This window comes from Hyaena hyaena, unplaced genomic scaffold, assembly GCF_003009895.1.
Source record: "Hyaena hyaena isolate Hyena2069 unplaced genomic scaffold, ASM300989v1 scaffold_137, whole genome shotgun sequence".
Taxonomy (NCBI): Eukaryota; Metazoa; Chordata; class Mammalia; order Carnivora; family Hyaenidae; genus Hyaena; species Hyaena hyaena.
Window position 1 is genome coordinate 2,651,208 of NW_024080769.1, and position 21,527 is coordinate 2,672,734.

At 59.0% G+C, this 21,527-nt stretch overlaps 1 protein-coding gene across 1 annotated transcript; it reads right to left on the reverse strand.

Moving 5' to 3' along the window:
• Positions 1 to 646: 646 nt before the first annotated feature.
• CSK (C-terminal Src kinase) lies at positions 647 to 18,846 on the reverse strand. The gene is made up of 13 exons (XM_039238224.1): positions 18,665 to 18,846; positions 5,655 to 5,734; positions 5,200 to 5,313; positions 4,966 to 5,078; positions 4,363 to 4,582; positions 3,467 to 3,560; positions 3,225 to 3,290; positions 3,042 to 3,141; positions 2,849 to 2,939; positions 2,301 to 2,374; positions 1,983 to 2,178; positions 1,785 to 1,871; positions 647 to 1,524 (listed from the first exon to the last, which is right to left on the reverse strand). The coding sequence occupies exons 2-13, from the start codon at positions 5,667 to 5,669 to the stop codon at positions 1,342 to 1,344; spliced, it is 1,353 nt and encodes a 450-aa protein (XP_039094155.1). The 5' UTR covers positions 5,670 to 5,734; positions 18,665 to 18,846; the 3' UTR covers positions 647 to 1,341.
• Between the last annotated feature and the right edge of the window lie 2,681 nt (positions 18,847 to 21,527).

The following is a 21,527-nucleotide window of genomic DNA, read 5'->3' on the forward strand; positions in this document are numbered from 1 at the left end:
GTGAGGGGAGGAGATGCGATGGCTCGTGCTCATTCTCCATCTGTGGCCCCCAAGGTAGGGTGGAGAAGGCCCCCCACCTTTGTATCCTCAGACATGGGGCGGGGCGTATGTGAGGGAACAGGGGAGCCCTATTGCATTGTGGGCGAGTCAGGAGATCCACCAGCAGCTCAGAGCCTCCCCTTCCCTCACTCTCCAGGGCCAACACCTTCTCTGATGCAGGGGACATTTATGCTGCCTCCCACCAGAGACCCTGCTTCCGTCCAGTCGGGCTTGGCTTCCTTTCCCATCCTCGGCTTCGGCCCTCCTTGTGCCTGAAAGTGGCAGCCGAGGGAGCTGGGTCCCTCAGACGTTACCCTGTGGATGGGGTCCCAAGCCCAGGACAGCCCCAGGGCCAAGCTCAGGCCACAGCAGGACGGTGGGGGGGGGGGGCGGGAGGTGAGAGCCCCCCCACGGCAGACACAGGACACTCGCTCGTGCAGCTGACACAAAGCGGCGGCTACATCTCCCGGCCGTGCTCCCCACCCTCCTCCACTCCCAGGGCAAGCACAGCCCCGCTCACAGAGACAGGGGGATGGACAAGATGGCACGGGGACAGGGGGCCGGGCGGGCCAGGCAGGCTCGGCGGAGGAAGCGCCGAGGCTGGGCAGCGAGTCCTCATGGAGTGGTTTATTACGATTCCGTCTCACAAGGCAGGTGGGTGGGCGGCAGTGGCACATGAACGAACTCCAAGCCCCTGACAGACGTCTGCCTCGGGCGCATGCAAACAGTGCAACATGGTCAAGCGCAAACACGGGGCGACCGAGGCGACACGGGACACGGGACACGGAACGGGGAACAAGGCTGGGTTGATGGGTCCCCCAGAGAGGGGCCTGGTCTCCCCAACCCTCGTGGGCAGGACAGGAAAAAATAAGAATTCGTACTTCTTGTAAAATGCCCATTTGCTGGGTACTTTCTTTCTCCTTATCTTGAAAAATAATAAAAAATAAACACACGGGAAAAAAATCTCAAAAAAAGAAAGGAATAAAACTCTAAGAAGGCGAGAGATGGGAGGCCAGGGGGAGCCTGACCGCGGTAGGGGGCGTCCGCCTCACGCTCCTCAGCCTCCTCCCTTCCTGGCCCTTCACAGGGCTCCTGAGCCCCACAGGCGGGTCCATGAGAAAAGGTGCCAGGCCCAGGCGGGGTCTCTGGGAGGCCAGAGGGGGCACAGGCTGGGTCAGAGGAAAGAGGGCCCCCGGCCCGCTGGGCTCAGTTCAGGCTCGGGCCTGGCGAGTGGGGGCACTGGGTCCACGATCTATCCAGGTTCAGTCCCCACAGGCCCACGGCCCGGGCGGTGGCCGGCGGTCACAGGTGCAGCTCGTGGGTTTTGATGTGCTCGAGCTGCTCCCGGAGCTGCAGGAAGGAGGGCCGCGTGGCGGCGTCCAGGTGCCAGCAGTTCTTCATGACCTCATAGACGGCGGGCGGGCAGCCGTCCGGGGCGTCCATCTTGTAGCCCTTCTCCACCCGAGGGACGACGTCCTTCAGGGGCTGTGGGCAGGGGGCAGCATAAGTCCACGTGGGGCCCCGCACCCAAGGGGCCCCTTACTCCGCTGCAGCGATCCCCTTCACACCTGGGCCTCTGAGCCTGGCCCAGCAGGCCGCCTGGAAGTCCCCAGGGCGGGTCTGTGGCTTCTAGGCCTCAGAATGGGAGGCAGGGCCCAGAAAGGCCCCCTCCCCTGCCAGTCCCTCCCATGCCCGAAGCCTCACCATCAGCCCCAGCCATGCCCTGGCCCCAGCACCCGACTCACAATTCTCGGGTAAGGCACTCGCCCAAAGGAGTAGATTTCCCAGAGAAGGATTCCGAAGCTCCACACGTCAGACTTGGTGGAGAATTTCTGCCATGCGGATGGGAGAAGTGGAGTCAGATCCCAGGGGTTTGTGGGGGAAGGGTTGACCCAGGACCCCCGTCCACCACTCCTCAGGCTCTGGGGGGAGGCCCGCTTCACCTTCTCTCTCAGGGCTTCTGGGGCTGTCCACTTGACTGGTAGCTTGCCCGTGTCCTGGGTGCTGGAGGCCTCCTTGGTGAGGCCGAAGTCACTGACCTTGGCCACGTTGTCCTCAGACACTAGCACATTGCGGGCAGCCAGATCCCGGTGCACGAAGTTGTTGCCCTCCAGGTATTCCATGGCCTCACAGACATCTCTGGGAGAGAGCAAGACACATGTCCCCTCCCACAGCAGGGAGACAGGGCTCCCACAGCAGTTCAGGGTCCCTGCAGGGTCTCCCCTCCCCTCCACCCCGCCAAAGGGTGCTGCTCCACTCACAGCGAGAACTTGAGAAGACAGTCTCCGCCTAGCACCGACCGACCCCTCGACCGCAGATAGTCCACTAGGCTTCCCTGGGGCAGGAGAGACGGACCAACCGGCCCCACAGGTCAGACTTGCCCTCTAGCCTTCTGGAACTGTGGGCTGGGGCTGAGTAAGCACTTGGGGAATATGCGAGGGGAGGGAAGGAGCCAGGAGGGGTCAGGATATCACTTCTGAATATGGGATTCTGGCAGCTGGACACTGCGCTCAGCAGTTCTCAGGCACTAGTCCTTAAAGCTCACAAATCTCTAAGGTAAACTTGGTTACTAGCTCCACTGCACAGACGAGTAAACTGAGGCTTGGAGAGGTAACATGACTTGTCTGAGGTCCTAGGGAATAGATGATGAGTCTGGACAAAACCTGAGCCCTGCCTGGTGATTTCAGAGCTCAGCTGGAGAGGGGCCTGAGGGAGCAGGGCCTGGAGGGTGTGGGGAGGGGCCAGGGGCAGTTGGAAAGCCCAAGCGGTCTGCTCCAGGATGGGGGTGGGATCTCAGGGAGGTGCACACCTTGGCCATATACTCAGTGACGATGTAGAGGCCGCCCTTCTCTTCCACGATCACGCCTAGGAGCTGTACCAGGTTGCTATGCCGAAGTTGCCTGGGGCGGGATGGGGGTGCTCACAGTCTGCTGGCTAAGCCTCCCCATCTCCTCCCTATCCCTGGCAGGTGACCTCCGCACCCACCCTCGGCCCCGACTCACGTCATGACCGAGGCTTCAGCCAGGAAGGCCTGGGCGGTGGCATCGTTTTTAATGCACTTGACAGCGACTTTGTTCCCTCGGTAATCACCTAGCATCACGTCTGGGAGAAGAGGGCTCGAGGTTGTTCCCCAGACTCCCCACAGGCCCATGGCCCTCCCAGGGCCGCTGCGCCCTCCTGCTCACCTCCAAACTCCCCCTTCCCGATGGTTTGGAGCAGCTTCAGGTCCTTCATGTTCAGTGCCCAGCCGCCTGGTGGGGGGAGGAGGTCAGTGAGAGGTGAGGCCAGAGCAGGGGTCAGAGCAAACACAGACGGGAGCACACGTGTGGAGTACCCTAGAGGTGTGCAGAGCCTCTGGGCCAGGGGCAGTGCCAGGGTGGGAGGAGGTGGGCAGGCAAGGAGGGCTGGGGGCAGGAATGGCACTCACTGCGGAAGAACTCATCCTGGGCCGCCACCGTGCCCTCCATGACCTTTGGCTTGATGAGACGAGTACAGAGTCCATCTGCGTCTGAGGTGTAGTGCTGTGGAGGGCAGGACAGCCACTCGAGGGCCAGCCCGCCGAGCGCCAACAGCTCCCATGCACCGCCTGGCTCTAACCACCAGAGGGCGGTGGAGGCCGATCCCACCCAGCCTGGAGCTGCTCTGGGTTGGGAGAGCTCCTTGTTTCCCACTGGGGAAGGGGTCAAGGCAGCCCAGACTCAGATCCGTGACCCATTTCCCATGCCACCTCACATCCAAGTGCTGGACAGATAGCAAGCCCTGGCTCAGTCCAAACACTAGCCTCTAGTCAGGTGTGGCCGGGACCCTCCTGAGCCACAGGCCGAGCCAGTCTGGCAGGGGGAAGGGGCAGAGAGTGTGGCCTGAACAGGGCTAGCAGAGCGGGCCTTGGGAAGCCAGCTGTGGCCTGAACAGGGCTAGCAGAGCGGGCCTTGGGAGTTGCAGGGACATGTGGGCACATCCCCGTACCTGTGGGAGCCTGGTGGACCCTAGCCATCAGGGTGCAGCTCATGGGGACATGCTTACACACACGTATTTGGGCATGTAGTTCAGAGTGCCTGGAAAGGGGCCTAGCTCTGGGATTAGACAGAGTCAGATTCTAGTCCTGGCACCTCTAATTTATAACTGGGACCTGAAGCAGGGCCCTTAACTGCACTGAACCTCTGCTTCCTGGCCTGTGAAGTGGGGCATAGTGCCACTTGGCCCGTGGGGGCATTATAGCAGGTGCTTCCTCACGGCGTGAGGAAACGCAGGCTCCCAGAGGCCGCACGTGCCTGAGGCCGCGTGGCCTGAAGTGGCGGGGTCGTGCCGGGTGCTCTGGCTCACCTCCACCAGCTGCATGAGGTTCTCGAAGTACACCTCCTCGTCAATGCTGAGCTTGCTGGCGTGGTACATGATGCGATAGTGCTCCACCTTGCCGTCACAGCTCACACACAGCGTGTAATCCCCGGGGTAGTTGGTGCTCTCCCGCACCAGGAACAGGCCTGTTTCCGGCGGGCACAGAAGCCGCTCTGCCTGCTCCCGCGTGATCTTGCCATGGAACCAGCTGTTGGGTGGTGGGGGCAGGCCGGGGCTCATGGTGGCTCAAGGGTACTGACCCCTCCGAGTACCTGTCAGGCTCCACTTTCCGCAGGAGCCCCCCCTCCGGCTGGCACCGGGCCACGGCCCCCACCGGCGCAGTCAGGTTATCAGAGGCCCTCATCTCCTGCTTCCCATCCTTCTTCTTTTGATCCTCCTCCCAGGCCCACCCCCCATCTTTGAGGTCCAACACCCACACCCTTCCCTTCATCTTGAGAAGCCTTCACAGATTCCACCCCCTACTCTTGCCTCTGTCTTCCTGAATCTTCTAGGGGAGCCAGGGCTTCTCGTCTTCCTTCCTCCCCGGACTGGGAGACCCCGACTGCAGTTGGGGGAGTGAGCAGTACTTACGGCATGAGGCTGAGCTTGGTGCCTGCCTTCACGCCCTCCCGCTTCTGGACGTAGTTGGCTGGGATGATGCCCTCACGGCCCACCTTGTTCTTGGCTTTGTACCAGTTTGGGTCCTGGCGGGAGGGCAGCCCAGACACACTCTCAGGCTACCGTCCCCTTCAGGGGAGCCCGGACCCAGCAGGAACATCCAGAGATGGGAGGGGGTAGGTGTGGGCATGTGAGGTCCCTCATTACCTTGGTGACGGCCACGATGGTGAGCACATCTCCTTTGCAGAAGGGAAGGTCCTGCTCGGCAGTGCCGTGGAAGTTGTACTTGGCAATACATTCTGTACCGGAGGGCCAAGCGGCCTGCAGGGCAGGCAACAGGTGGGCGGGTGGATGCAGCCCAGGGGCCCATCTCCACCCACTTGCCCACCCACTCTTGAAGTCACCGCCTCCTGGTTGGCCTCTGTGAGCCTGGGTGAGGTGGCCCTCCCCCTGAGAGATCTGGGGGCCTTCCAGCTGAGATTCCCCCATCGCCCCCAGATCGGTACTCCCACATTGAGGGCCCTGGGTCTAACAGTGCACCCTAGAGCCTTCCCTTGTTGAAAGCCAGGGTTGGGAAAAGGGGAGCAGGTCTCTGTGACCCCCATTCTCTCTCTTCAGCTCGGCTCCCCCTCAACTGCCCTAGACCCCCGCCCCCATGGTACCTGTATTGCTGACATCTTCTCAGAAGATCTGGCGTCCCCGTGTCACAGGAAGGCCGACCTGTCACTTGGTACCATGAGAGCTGCAGGGAGAAGGGGAAGATTGAGGAGGGGTATGAGGAGCCAGCCTCCCTGACTCACGGAGGAGCTCGCACCCCTTCCCTGCAGCATGGTGAACAGGTACCAAAGGCCTCTACAGCTGGGAGCTGGGCAAGGGCCATCCTCTCCAGTCTCAGCAGGCTGAGAGCACTGGATAGGGAGGAAGCAGGAGCACAAAGGTGGAGGATCCCCAGGGACAGAGGGGTCATGGACCCCAAGCCCCTGGGGAGCCTTACAGCCCAACTGAATGGCCAACACAGGCAAAGGAGCTCTGGAGGTGAGCTGCACCAGTGCCACCCGCCCCACAAGTCCCAGGCCCGGATGTGAGTTATGTGGTCTGTGGGGGAGGGGAGCCCAGGACCGCTCTGCAAACCTGGTGAAGGTGCAGTGCAACCTGGGAAAATCACTTGTTCTCTGTGGGCCTCGCAGTTCCTCTGTCTATAAAAATGTGCCCAGGCAGTGGGTCTGTAGCCAAATGTACACCCACCTCACGGCCTAGTCAACCTACATCTAGGCAAGAGAAAGCAGGGCCAGTGTCCCCTGAAATGGGCTGAGTTGTTACCAGCCTCACGCTGGGAACTGCCCAGATGCCCGTCAAGAGTCAGCTGGGTAAGCTTTGGCACGGTTAGGGGGAGGGGCGCCGCGCAGCAGTGGATGTGCAGGAACAAGGACACGTTCCTGGGTCGTAGTAATTGAGACACCGGACAGAAGAGCACGCTGTGTGGTCCTGGTCCCGTTCACACTGCACACACCAAATCCACGGTGCACGACAGCAAGTGCCCTTGGGAGGGGGAGTTCTCTCTGTGGCACCCTTACGATTGGCACACTTTTTGGTGTAGGAGTTTACTTCAATAAAGTCGAGCCCTTCCAAAAAAGTTACCCCAGCCAATGCACGCCCCAGGGGCAGCAAGCTGATCCATCCCACACATATACACTTTGATACATACTTTGCGGCCCCCCTCGGAGCTCCCTGGACAGCTGGCATTTTCCCAAAGCCCGGAGCCCCCGTGTACCTGTCTCAGGAAGTAGAGAGGCTGGGGCTACTGTTCTTTTTTTACAGATGGGGAAACTGAGGCAAGTGAAGCATAGACAGGGCCAAGGACTTCTCCATGGGTACAGTGTGTTAGAAGAAAAACTCCACGAGCCCCATTCCCAGGCTCATGTGACAAGACGGACCAGGTCGAGGGCCAGGCTGTAATACCACCTTCCCCAGGCCGTAATACCAACTCCCCAGGCCAGGCAGTGGGAGGAGACAGCAGCAGGCATGCATCTGGGGTGTGGGGTGGGGGTGGGGTATCAGGCGAGCAAGGCCTGCAGGGTGTAGGCGGGTTTCTTGGAGGAGGGAGCCCCAGAGCCAAGCCCTAATGGGCAGAGGGCTTCGAAGGTGAGAAGGCTGGCTGGGGAAGGCATCCCTTGGTGGTGGGGCAGCTGAGCAAGGGCGGACAGGGACCACCGTGAGGGACTGGCTGGCCAGCTCACAGGGAGGGAGTCTGGGAGGCAGACTCTGACCATCTGAGCGCCCTACCCGTCTGCCGTCAGGGGACCCTCTGGAGGTGGGACCGCCTGGCATGCACCCTACAGGGTGGTAGGAGCCTTGAGCGACCATGTAGGGAACCGGGGTTTGCTTCTGGGGCCCTTAGCAGAGAAGCACGCAGCTGAGGAGAGCAGAAGCCAGAGTGCCGCCACCACCTCCGGGCCTCACCCCTGCTTCAAGTCTTCAAGTAAGGCAGACCTGGCTCTGTGGGGTGTGCAGCTCAGAAGAATGATTCAACCCTTCTGTGCCACAGATCCCTCACCCTGGAAGGCAGGGACAGGCCCCCCCGTAAGCAGGCTGTGGAGGGAGAGAAGACCCCTGGACTGGGAAGGCCTCCCCCAGTGCCTGCCGTAAACCCCCTCCCTCTCCTCCAGACAAAGCTGCTTCCCTTCTTCCCAGGATACACAGTGCTTCTGGTCCCCAGAGGCCAGCCCATCAACCTCTGCACAGGGAGACAGGGGCCCACTAACATGCCAAGCCTAGACACCTCCCCCCATCATCAAACACATTCAAACGACTGAGCTGGGGTGAGACACCAGCCACTGGGCTCTGTGCTCCGCAAGCTGTGGTGAGCTGTGAGCCTGTCTTACCCCCGTTTTACACAAGCGGAAACTGAGGCTCACAAGGTTGAATGACTCGTGTGAAGTCGCACAGCTCGTTAGAGGTGATAGGGTTCCACTGGGGTTGGCTGGGTCCTCGACCTCCAGGCCCTTCTGAACACGGGCTCTGCTAGCTGTCCATGTCCCCATGCCTCCCCTCCCCCCAACCCCTCCCCCCCAAACTCCCCACCACTATGCTAGCACAGAGGGCGTGGAGACTGTGGCACCGTTAGTCACCCTCCCGGCTGTCAGTTTGCAAACACTCCCTTCCCGGCCTGCAGCTGCTGCCGCCGCCTCCCCACTGACTTGAGGATAATAATAAAAATAATAACAGGCCCCATTTTCTGAGCACTTATTCTGTGCCAGGCCCCGTCCTTGGCAAGTTGTGGCAACTGACGCCCTCATTTTACCGATGAGGACCTTGAGCGAGGTCAAGAGGCAAGGTGGCCTTGCCTGAGGTTTACTCCTCCAGTAAGCATCATGCCCTGCTCAGGAGTCAGATCCCCAAGCCCCGGGAGCACCACGCCCCAGGAGCACCACGCCCAGGGCCACACTGGCCTAGAAAAAGTACAGTGCAGGGGAGGAGAGAAGCATGCGGTGCTCCAAGGAGGGGCAAGAATGGCTAGAGTGGTCAGGGTGGGCTTCCTTGAGGGGCTGGGCTATGACAGCCACAGATCTGGAAAGCAGGGAAGGAATGGACTCCTCTCCTTTTTTCTACCGGCAAGGACTTTGGGACCAGTTTTTCCATCCATACATGGGGTTAGGGATAACCCTGCAGCAACCGGGGCTGCACCTCCTGGCACCAGGAACAGGCCTGCCTCGGCACAGATGTGCTGAGAGAACACTGCAAGCCGTGGGCTCTCTCTGGCAGTCCCCCCCCCCCCCCCCCCCCACCCCGTGAAGTTGCGAGCCCAGGGTGGCTCAGCGGTCCTCCTTAAGACCCTGAGGGTCTCGGGGCCATCCCCATCCAGGTCAGAGACTAAGAGCCAGACGGCTAGGAGGAACTCCAAGGGACTCAGGCTTCTAGTTTGGCCTGGACCAGGTACACAGGGGTCCTTTCCAGGTTTTGTGACCTGCTTTCATGCTACTTTGTGTAGAGATAGCACAGACCCCTGGGAGTCAGGGGCTCTGAGTCCCGGTCCTGGCTCTGCCACCAGCGTGCCGTGTGTGTGACCTTGGGGGAGTCACCTGGCTTTTCTTGGACTTGCTGGCTATCCAGCACCTCCGCCAGATCTGTGTCTCACCTGCTGTTTCCAACTCCCTGCCTGGTGCTCCCTTTCTACTCCCTCCCTCCTCTCTGCCCAAGGAACCTCCTCTCGGCCCCCGGGGTGCAGATGAGGAATCGCTTCTGTTTCACATGGGCCTAAAACCCCCCATGGAACCGTCTGTGGTAGCAAGAGATCGCGAAACAAGCTTTTGCGTTCATCCATAAGGGACCAAGTAATATGGCCAGATATCCCTAAAAGGTAATGACAGTTCCAGCGGTGACAGGGTGCAAACAGACCTTCAGGTGCTGACACAGAGCACCCTCCGGTTCAAGTCACCGAAGGACAAGCTGCTGTGGGGAACGAGACAGTGACACAGCTTCCAAAGACCACCCCACGGATTAATCAGAAAGAAGAAAAAGCACCTGCACAGCAGGTAGGTCTGACAGACACCTTGTCAACCAGGTGACCGAATTAAGCATCAGCCACAGCGAGAGGAACAACACGGAGGATTCACCGAGCAGGGCAGTGTCCCCGGGGTGGCAGTCCCGTGGAGCCGGTCACCCCGACTCAAATCGGGAAGATGCAGTTAGGCACGGCACCGGCAACTGGCTCGGCCTCCTGAAGTTAATGTCATAAAGGACAAGACACACGAACAGAGGCTGGGGAATGTTCTAGATTAAACGGAACACCAAAGAAATATAACACGGGGCGCCTGGGTGGCTCAGTCGGTTGGGTGTCCGACTTCAGCTCAGGTCATGATCACACAGTTCGTGGGTTCAAGCCCCACATTGGGCTCTGTGCTGATGGCTAGCTCAGAGCCTGGAGCCTGCATTGGATTCTGTGCCTCCCTCTCTCTCTGACCCTCCCCTGCTCATGCTGTTTCTCTGTCTCTCTCAGAAATAAATAAAACATTAAAAAAGAAAAAAAAGGAAGAAAAGAAATAGGACAACACAACAAGATGGTATTTATGTGGGGTGAAGGAGGTGTTAACTAACCTTACAGTGGTCAATTGTTTAGTAATACAGGTAAATAATCACCCTGTACATCTTAAACTTATGCAACATCTTAAGTCAGTCACACCTTGGGAAAAGCTGGAAAAAAAGGAGAAAGAGACAACGAGATTCAATGAATGATCCTAAACTGGATTCTGGCTCAGAGGGAAAAAATAGTAGCTATAAAAATCATTTGAGGACAGTTAGGAAAATGGAAGTGTTAGGTAATATTATGGAATTTTAATGTTAATTTTCTTAAGTGTGATCGTGGTGCTGTGATTATGTAAGAGGTTCACGGCTTGCTAAAGTACTTAGAAATGAAAGATGAGATACCCACACTGACACTTGAACTAGCAAAAAACCACACACACACACACACACACACACACACACACACACACACAGGTATACAAAAGAGGTACCAAATCAGTAAAACAGTAGGACCTGGTGAATCTGGGTAAAGGATATATGGGTATTCATTATACTATTATTTCAGCTTTTTATTTTACTATTACCAGTATCTTTTTGTTAAGCCATCTCTACTCCCAACGTGGGGCTCGAACTCACAATCCTGAGATCAACAGTCGCGTGCTCTACGGACTGAGCTGGCCAGGGGCTCCTACTTAGCCTTTTAGTAGGTTTGGAACACTCCACATTAAAGGCTGTGACAAAAGGCAAGGGGCAGGACACCCATCTTCCATGTTATGCTACAAGTTGTGTCTTTCAAGCGGACATACGAGTCACCCCCGGACTCAGACATGCACATTTTATCTTTGAAAGAGAAAACTGACAACAGGGGTTGCCTCTGGGATCTGAAGGGGGAGTCAAGTTTAAGGGAAAATTACTTTGTGTATTTGCTATTTTGTCCTTCTTGATTTTTTTTTAAACCACATGTATCTATTACTGACTTCCCCCTAAAAAGAAGATTGAAAATAAATCACTTTTTGAACCAGGAGCCTCCTTAGCTCCCTGGCTGTGCTGGTTGCCCCAGGCCTCCACGGCCTCTCAGGCCTCCCTGCGCTCCAGTGAGAAACTCCCTGATCCTGGCCTGGTAGCTCTGCAGGGGGAAGGCCGGGAGCTGACTCATGTCCCCAGAAAGGGCTGAGCCCAGAGTGGCTGCTCGGTGAATGAGTGCTAAGTGAATGAATGAACCAACAAAGGAAAGGAGAAGCTAGGCTGGTTGCATCATACCGAGGTCCCATAACTAATGGGCCTATATTTAACCCCAAAGGGACAGCAGCTGTCACCACACCCACAGACTAGGGGACAGGGGGCTCTGGAACTCTGTGAAGTCAGCGCTTCACTCGGACTTCCTGCCCCAAACCCTGCTCCCAGCAGCCCTTGTGCTGGGGTCCTGGGAACAGGCCGGGCATTATGCCCAAGCACTGAGGTCAGTGGCTGCAGCCTCCGGGCAGGCCTTTCTTGGGAGCAGAGGCTGGAGCGGAGGGGGGAAGAAAGGAGAATTGGGAGCCCAGAAACTCCCGGGTTGCCCTTTCCCTGCCCTGGGGGCAGCTGTGGCCCTTACAGTCTGTCATGTGTCAAGGCCAGGGCAGGTCAAGGGGCTCCTAGCCCTGCCCCCCCCCACCAAAACTCCACTGCCTAATGGGGCGTGGGAGCCTTCAGTAACTGTTTACACCCATCTAAAAATACCCACCGAAAAGGGAAGTGCACAAGGGACCCCATGGCCCCCAGAGACTTCGGTCCTGCCAGAGGACCCAGCTGGAGTGTCTGGGGGGGGGGGGGGCAGGGGTGGCCGCCAGAGCAACAGGCATGTCCCCTATGCCTTCACATTATTTGAGCTGGGGTTTTGGGAGCCTCCCTGCGCAACGAGCCCCTTGCCTGGTGGGCCCGAATGGACAGGAGGAGAAAAGGGCCCATCAGACTCCAGCGGGCTCTAAGAACTCCACTCATCTCTCTCTGTGCCCGGTCCAGGGCCACCACCAAAATGCCGTCCTGCTTCTGTCCACCTAGCTACCAGACATGGCCAGGTATGCTCAGTGCCCCAACAGACAGGAGAGATGGGGGCAACCCGGGAAGGCTTCCAGGAAGAAGGGGACGGGACCTGGGAGGATTTCAGTGAAAGCAACTGGGAGGTGGTATGTGCTAGACCAGGCCAGGATTAAGCTTCCAAAACTGGGATACGGAGGGAGTTAATTAAGGCAGAAGAAAGCTCAGGGTGGGAGTCCACACAGGCTCTGAACCAGCCCGGAAGTTCTGACCAGTCACAGGACAGATAAGAAGTAAAACTGAATTTCCAAATGTGGGCACGCCCCTCTGAAAGAGCAGTGCACCTGAGTAGGGCGGGGCACCACCGGCAGTCGGGCTGGTTTGGCAGCAGTAAAATCAGCCCCACCTCTAGTTTTGCAAAGGACACCCAGGCTGAGGGCACCGTGATGCCCCCGGGCCACATACCAGGCTGGAGGGCTGGAGGGTTCCCACCAACCCAGGCAGGCAGTCCAGAGCCCTCAGCATACCCACTGCGCATGTCTCAGGGTCAGGGACTGCAGAATTTGGCACAAGACCCTTGGAGATGCCTAAACCTCCTGGTGGTCAGGAAAGAGCTGGAAGGATGGCCCCACTTTGGCTCCAGAGTGTGCTGCCTGACGCTCCCCCCCTCCCCTTCCCTAGCCCTGGGCCTCCCTCAGCCTTCAGCACCCTTGGGGCAGGGGTGAGTTTAATGGCTGACAAATGTTTAAAACTAAATTACAGCAACTCGCTGGCTTTTTCCTGCCTCCAGTGGCTTGTGGGACCGGAAATCCCATCTAGCGGTTTGGGGGAGAGGTGGGGGCTGGGGTTACAGAAAGCTAATGGGGAGCCTCCTCCCCCAGTCACCGCTGCGGCCTGAAGCTGACACTCCCGGCCCAGAAAGGTTTCTAATTACCGCTCAGGAGCCTAATTACCTACATGCACTGGGCAGCAGGGACTTGGGGCTTCCCGAGGGCCCCAACACAGGCCTCTGTCCTCCCACCCCCCCAGCACAGGCTATAGACTTTGCGTGTCCATTTGCCTACATTTACATATAGTCTCTCAGCACTGACCTCCAACAAACACGTAAAGATGATGAGTGTCCTTGGCCCCTACCATGAAGTCTCTTATGCACATTACAGGTGGGGGGACGGAGGGCCAGAGACTCATGAACCATCTAAGAAGTGTGCCCTCCAGATTCTTGGTCTCTCCACCTCAGAACTGGGACCCACAGAACACACAGCTCAGAAGGTAAAGCTACGGGGCCCAACATGAAGGACCCCCCCGCCCCCCACAGGAAGCTCTGTAAAAATGAAAGCATGGGATGAGAGCCCCCGGAGCCAACCCTGTGTTACTTATTTAATCCTCAAAAACTCTTGTGAGGTTCTACTGTTCATCTCTGTTTGACAGAGGAGGAGGAATGAGGCTGACAGGTCACCCACCTTTCAAGGGGCAGAGCAGGGATTTGAACTAAGATCTGCCTGAACTTGGTCAGGAGAGAAGCCCCCAGCCTCTCCTTGGGCAGGACGGAAGATCCTCTGAAAAAGAGCAGGTGGCTGAAGGGAGGTCGGCCTAGAGCTCGGCCTTCCGCTCTGGGAAGCAGAAATGACATGTGTGCCCAATCCTTGCTCGTCTGTCATATCCTGCGTCACCCCGAGAGGCCAGGAGTCTGTCCACAGCCACACAGCAACTAGAGAAGCCAGCAACCCTATAGAAGGCAGAGCTCTGAGCAAGGAACTCAAACACTTCTTGATTTTCATGGCCTTTCCCCTCCAGGAAGCCCTCCCGGCTGCTGCAGCCTACGCAGCTCCCCAGCCTCTGAGCTCCCACCAGCCCTGCCAGGAAGTGGAACCACAGGCCTCCCCTGACTCCTCTCTGAGTCTCTACTGGCTAACAGGGGGGCCCTCAGGGTCTTCTTCACTCCACCCTCCAGTCTCCCTGTGGCGTGGACAGCACGAGATGCCAGCACAGGATGAAGGGCCTGGGTCAAGACCAGGTGTGGGGCTGGCCAGGGCCAAGGAGCAACAGCAGCCAGGCGGGCAGGCAGGGCGGGCAGGCGTCAGCTGACAGCCAGGTTCTCACCGCCCACAAGGCCTCCAACTGTGTAGCAGGGGCAGGGGGGCGCCTCTCTTCTGCTTGTTCCTGCAGCTCTGGGCCCAGGAAGGGGCGGGTGTGGGGAGCAGGGGGACGGAGGGAAGCTGCGGTTGGAGGCCCAGCCCCGCCGAGGCGTACACAGCTAGTGTGTGATGAGAGGCGCCTCTCATCGCAGTACCTCAAAACCAGGAAGAGAAACTGAGCAGGCAGAAAGGGCAGGCTGGGCTGCGAGGGGCCCTCAGGTCCCTGGGGGCCTGCCGAGGGGCGCTCCTGGACAGTGGCTGGACAAAACACTTCCCCTTCTGGGCCTCAGTCTCCCCACAGGAAAAGTGGGGTTCTCTCCCTGGTCCCGCCAGCCTGCCTGTTTGGTGCAGCCTGCATGACGCCGGATAAAAGGGATGCCCCCTGGCTGGTGGAGGACTCCCGATCCCCCCCACCCCGCCGTGGGCTCTGGCCTCTCCTGGGAAGCAGGGGCTTGGCCCTGGGAGCTAGCCTCGCCCTGCTCACTTCTCCCCTCAACCACACAGGGAGCACACTAGCTCTTCCTTTACCAGCTCTTTATTTTTAGGTCTGAATTTGACTTTAATCATTACTTAGCGGATTCTATTTCCAGCCCTCAAATGAAGGGACCCACAGGAGAGGAGGAAGGGAGGCAGTGCTCCCTGCCTGGCATGGGGGCCAGCCTGCTCCTCCACCCATCCTGTCCCCAAATAAGGCAGGGGGAATGAGAAACACCCAAAGGGCTTGCCCCAGCCAGGCTAGCATCTTGGAGGGGGCCCCACCCTGTGACCTCATCCCAGCCCAGGCTGTGGGACAGGAGGGCAGTTGTAATGCCCACTTCCCCTGGGCCGAGACCAGGCGGGAGGGAGGGAGACACTCCGCAGGCACAAGTCTAGCGGCTAGAATCTGAGATCATGTGCCTGGGGATCTGTGTATTGAATGGCCCACCTGGGGGAAGGCCTCCTGCCTACGTTAGCCCTGGGCTACTTTAGGGTCATCTGGGGCTCTGGTCTCTTGGGCCCAGGAGTGCCAGGTTGAGACTGATTTCCTCCCTCTGCCCATGGGGTGGCCCAGGAGGGTACTCCCAGTTACTCTTGTCTCCACAGAAGCAGAAGAGGGAGCAGGGGGTACCACAGCAGTATGTGCTCAGGTCACACCTGGGACACCTGCCGAAGAGGAGGCTGCTGACACACGGAGCGTCCCCGGTGATCTGTGGGCCATCCATGTCTCCTTCCAGCTCTCATCTGGGAGGCTGGCATCCCCGCCCCACCCCCACCTCCAGTTTTCTTCCCTTCCCCCCACCACTGGGACAGGGTAGGGAGACAAGGCTGACATGCCATCCCTCGGTTGGGGCTCAGGAGGCCTGGGCTCCTTGCCCAAGTTTTGGTTTTCCCAGGGAAAGTAGGCCTCTGTCTCCACCGGGGGAATTCAGGGGTGGCCCAGGAAGCAGCAGAAGCTAGGGGCAGGCGGCGGCCGGGCTCTCGGAGAGCAGACCTTGTCCTGTCAGCTCTGGCGCTGGCAAAGAGGGATGGGGAGGGCCAGGCCCCAGAAACCAACCAGTAGCCCATCTTCCTAGGGCCAGGTCTGTGACCTGGACCAGCCAACCGCGTGGTGACAGGGAGGGGACAAGGCAGGGAGCTGGGACAGGGCACAGCCCAACAGAGCCCAATACCTCAGGAACAAGAGGGCTTCAGAAGGGGTCCATGGGCAAAGCCCCCTGCTGGGCGAGCCCCCAGCCAACCCTGGCCTGGGCATCACCCCCACACACTGAGGCAGCCTGCACTGGGTCCACTGCGAACGTTAACCTTTCCTTACAAAGTGCTTACCGGGGAGCCGGGGCTGCACCAGGTACTTTCTAGTACTTCAGTGAGTCAGCTCATACTCCTCTCTTATGGCCCCTGGCCCAGGCATTGCCCCCGATCTTGTGTGCATAAAGGAACCCCATCTCAGAGGGTGACCTGTCCGAGGCCCCTCTGTGCCAGCCTAAATGGCATAGCCCGGCCTGGAACATCGGGTGGGTGCCAAGCTGCCCACTCTTTCCAATACCTCAGGCTGCTCTGGGGCCTGTAGTAACAACAGTGACAGTGGCGACAGATGGGAAACAGCGATGTGCGCGCTTAGTACGAGGGTTTGGGTGAGGCTGCTACAGCAGAGCTATTTGGAACACCATGTAGCTTCTTAGAGGTGAAGTTACACAGACAGAGAAAATGCCCAGAAACGCAGAATTAAGTGAAGAAAGGTGTCATGGCGCGCATACTCAAATGACAACAGCGATGAAGGGAAAAAAAAAAAAATCAGGAAAAGATGGGCAGGGAATTCCAAAATGCAAACAGTCGCCACTGGTGAAGCAATGGTGATTAATGCTGTTTTGTTACTTTATGCATTAAGAAAGTAATCCATTCGTAGTTTTCTCACGAGATCAGATATGCTTCCCTGGGACCCTCCTGCCCCCCAGCTCTGGCCCTGAGGTCTGGGGACATCTTCTACTGCCAGGTGGCCATACTGATATGGAATCAGCCTCTCAGGCACCTCAGGGTCTCTCCCTGCCTTCTCTTTCCCAGACCACACCTTTCTTTGGGGACTCTGTGTCAAGGCTTTCAAAGGCCTCAAATGGTAGGGTCCAGAACTGGACCCAGGCCGTTCTGCCTGATCAGGCCAGCGGGCAGCTTGTTTGGGCAGCTGGATCACACTGTGGATGGGCCCCCACCCCTGCCTGCTGCTCTGGGCTGCTCCATGGTGGCTCAACCTCTTGGGGCCTGGTGGCCTCTGCAGCGGCCCTGGAGACTATTATTTGATCCTTCCTTGCCCCTGACCCAACACAGAAAAGAGCAGGCGCTTCTGAGAGGGAGGCAGGCACTAAGCTCACCAGATAAAAACCACATCTCTGCACATGTGCTAGCCCGAAGCCAGACCCCTTTTCTACAAGGCTCTGGGACCCTGGGGCCGCATCCACACAGCTCACAGTTGGTATAAGGTGCCCAACAGTCAGGCCTCAGCCCCAGGCTGGAAAGGAAGTTAGGGCTGAGTGTGGGGCTGGGTGAGCCACACCTGGGTCCTCTCCACCAAGCATGCTGGGGCAACTGGAAAAAAACTCGACATCAAGAGCAGAGTCCTGAGCAGGATGAAACTACCAGTGGCCCGAAGGGGCCCCAGACACAGCTCAGCATCCTCCAAGGAACCTCCCACCCTTCCAGGGAGCAAGAAGCTCCTGCTACACTCCCAGCCTTCCTCCTGCTGCCCTTGCCCTGTTCCTGCTGGGACCCCTCCAAGAAAAGACACTGGCCCCGTGGGTGTCCCCACTCTGACAACAGTCCTATGCCAAGGGTGTGGAAACAGGGCTCTCACCTTCCCCATCCGGATCCCATTCATGTTCTGAACTTGGCTGCTTCTGTGCCAGCTGGACCAAACGTGTGGGGAGGTTGGGTCAGAACTGACTACCAGGCCGTTTCAACTCAGCACCAGCGCCACCCCAGACAAGGTGCCCCTCTCCCACCACATGCTGTCAGTGACCCAGCCTCAGGCACCAAGGGGAAATCCCATGGGCAGTGCCGATGCTGCCTGAGCCCAGACCCAGGCAGAGCTGGGGCCGGAAGCCCTCTGCAGGGAAGCACGTGCTTACCCCCCAAGGTCCTTTAGGTCAGGCTGGGGGCTTAGGGTCCTTGGTGGGTGAAGATCCCTGTCTGGTTTCCCTCCATCCAAAAGAGTCCAGCTCCGTAGAGCAGAGGATGAACGGACAGACAGCCTGGCTCTGCCAGAGGCCTAGGGTAGCAACTTCCCCCTTTGAGCCTCACTACCCTGGTCCACAAAATGGGAGGAGAGGTAAACCCCCAGTTAAGTTCCAAGGATCTGGTGGCTGGACACGCCTCTTCCTGACACCTGGCCTGGGCCCTGAGGAGCCTGGGAGAATGAGTTGACCATGCTGCCAGGAGGTGGGGGCATGGTCCCGATGCCCAGTGTCACGTCCACCCACACAGAGGCCCTGCCCAGTCTCCCCACCCAAGGGTCACAGGTCCCTTGGCTTAGGCCTGGTCTTCTGGGAGGCAGACGGGCTCAACCTCTCTGGCAGGCTCGAGGGAGGTGGCTGGGCCCTGGGCTTCCTAGAGCCAGCTGGCTCCTCGGTGGGGGGGTGCGGGGGGGGGATGAGGGAAGATGCAGGACAAGGCAGGCCAGGGAACGGCAAAGTGCCCATTCTCCAGGGCCCTGGCCCATGGTGCCCCCTCCTTCTAGACTCCAGCCAGCCCCAACACGGCGGGGAGAGGAGGGGACGGACTCGGAGTGGCCCGAGACAAGTCTGTGGGGCTCACTGGGCAGTACCTCCCCAGTGAGCTCCCCTCCCAGACAGGCTGACAGCGACTCCCGGGAGAATTCGAACCCGGGAAGGAGGGGTAAGGGAGGTGGGGGATGGGAGTGGACGTGACCGCAGCTGCAACGGAAGCAACAGAAGCGGGACGCGCGACCTCCACCCTCATCCCCTCGAGAAGCACTCGGACGCCCACCTCCTCCAGGCCCTCCAAGCACTTACCTCTCTCGGGGCACTGCGGTCCGGGCCACCTCGCTGCGGGCAGCATCAGCGGCCTGCGGGACGGTCCATGCGGCCAGGGGGGAGGGGAGGGGCGCAGGGGTCCCCGGGGGGTGCGGTACAAAGAGGTATTGGTGCGAAGAGAGGGGGAGGAGGGACGGCCAGACAGAGGCAGGGGGATGGCCGCGCGGCCCGGGTCGGGGAGGGAAGAAAGGCGGGGGAAGGGGGGGCGGGAGGGAGTCGGGGGGAGGAAACAATGTAGCCGGCGCGGCCCGGGCAGAGTTCCGCTTCCGAACGCCGTCACCGAGGTTCGAGTTTGGAACGTCGCGCCGGCTGCCGGGGAGCTGCCCCGGACGCTGGATCGGGGGGCCGCGGGGGCTCCCCGCGCTCCACGCCCCAGAGGCTCCGGCGGCCACAGGCTGGCTGGGGCGGGAGGGACGGCTGGCTGGGGGACGGCCCCGACGGCGGCGCGGCCGGACGGTCGCCCCGCTCGGACCCCACCCCGGCGGGCCCCCCGGGCAGGGTGCGGGGTGGGGCGGGAGCGGGAGGGCGGCGGCGGTGTCTGTGGCGGCGGCCAAGCTCGGCTTGCCCGGGGCTCCGCTGGGAGGAAGCTCGCAGGCCTGGCGAGAGGAAGCGCGGCCCGGATCCTCCGCCCGCGGCAGCGCGCCTGCGCGAGGGGGCCTGCCCGGCGCGCGGCGGGGCGTGGGCCGGAGGAGCGGCGCCCCCTGCCGGGAGCCGGGGGGCACTGCGGGGGGTGTGTCCGCGCCCACGCCCTGCCCCCACCTGCCGGCCAGCGCTGAAGGCTCCGCGAGGTCCCTCTCAGAGGGCTGACCCGGCCGCCGCGGAGCAACCTCCGAGCCTTCCCTGGGCGCGGATTCCCCCGATGGAGCCGCGATCGAGGCCTGACCCGGGCCTCTCTCCTCGGACCTGTTTACGGAGAGTGGGCCTCATTCGCAGCAGTAAGCATTCATTCAAAAACGTGTCCTGGCTCGGACAGCATGACAGGCTCTGTTCCGAAGTCTACTAGTAGGGCCACTTCGTTACTGTCGGGGAGTTCTCAGTAGGATAACCAACAGGCCAACAGACAAGTGCAAAGAAACAACTGATAAAAGTGGAGACGTGGTGTACAACAGCCGCAGAAAACAGGAAAGAGGAGAGGGCTAATGGGAAGACTTCATAGAACTGGGACCCCAGGTGGAGAGAGATCATGGACAAAGGCAGAGAATGGTGAGAGCCTTGATGGCTCCAGGAACTGTTAATAGCTCCGGATGGCTGCAAATTGCACTGTGGGCTCAGGAGAGTGGGGAGAGATGGGGTTCCTGCAAGGTGCAGGGCCGAGAGAGATCCAAAGAACTCCGTGGGACTTCCTTGCACTTTGTTTTCAGCCTGGAGGCAATGAGGAAGTCGCCAGAAGCTGTGTGACCTTGGGAGAGTTATTTAAACTCTGTCCTATAATTTACCAAATGGGGAAAATAATAGCACCAGTTTCTTAAGGTTCTGTGGTGAGGAAATGAGTTAATTCATCTAAGCTGCTTAGCCTGCAGTGGCTGGCACGTGATCAGCCCTCAGTTAAGTACAGCTTTTACATCTCATAGTTAATGAGGAGCAGGGAAGGGGTCTGCTCTGAGCTGCAGGAGCAGATGGTGTGTGTGTGGTGGTGGTGTGGGGGGCAGTTAGTGATGGAGGAGAGGCCAGAGACTGGTGTGTGTAGAAGGGCATCAAGGCACTTCTTAGGGACTGGGCCTTGAAGGAAGGGGTCAGGGTGGGTGGAAAGAGAGGAGGGGCACTTTCTGGTGAGGGAAATGAGGTAGACTGACAACGTCAAGTCGACCGTCCAGTCTACGCAGACTGAAGGAATGGGAGGGACAGTAACAGGCCGTCGGAAAGTGAGTGGGAGAGACAATGTGGCTGCAGTTTACAAAGAGCCTCAAATACCAGGAGCAGGAGTTGGGTGTGACTCCCCAGATAAACCACCGGCTGGCTCTGTGACCCAATGCACCCCTGGGCCAGCTTCTCAGTGAGGGACTAGCCCCTCAAAGGAGGGAAGAAGTTGTTGCACCCCTGCCCTTTGAGGAGACAGGTCCCAGAGATTGCTATGGTGTAATGCAAAAAAGCATGGACTGGGGGGTACGGATCTCAAAGTTAAATCTCAGCTGGGCCACTGACTAGCTGTGTGACCTTGGGCCAGCCACTTAAGGTCTCTGAGCTCAGTTTCCTCTTTTTGTGAGATCAGGCTCAAAATATACTTCTGCTCATGAGAGATGCTGCAGATTCAGCAAGATAACAGCTCTGGGGGTGGGGCAGGTTCTCAGCTCAGTTGGTTTCCCTTTCTTTCCTCTGAGGTCAAGATGGAATGATAAAGTAGTGCCTGATGGGGCCTTCTCTCAGCCAAAAGAAAGGTACTTCAGCAGTTCTGCAAAGGCTTCTGAAAGGGAGAAGTCGACATCTCCCCTCTAAAGGAATCGGCTGGCAAAATGGAAGGGACTGAGGGGATTTGGGGAAAATGCTCCAATTCCTGTCCCTGTTTGGTTGCCAACCCATCTTCCTTTCCTCCAACACATTTGCCTTCTTCCCCTGGTTTGCTGTGGCGGGGAGTGTGAACTTTGGAGTCAAATAGAGTTGCATTTGAATTCTGGCTCCACCTCTCCATAGCACAGTGAAATAAGCGGTTTAACTTCCCTGAACCCCAGGCCCAGGGGGCTGATCAGTAAGTGCCCTGCCCCACTAGGCGTCCTCTCTAGTGGAAGAGCCAGTCAACTTTCAGCTTCCCCCAGTCACTTCTTCAGCCACGGACTCACTCAACAAGCACTTACTGAGCACCTACTGAGTGTTAGCTGCTGTCCTGGATGCTGGAGGTGAAGGCGTA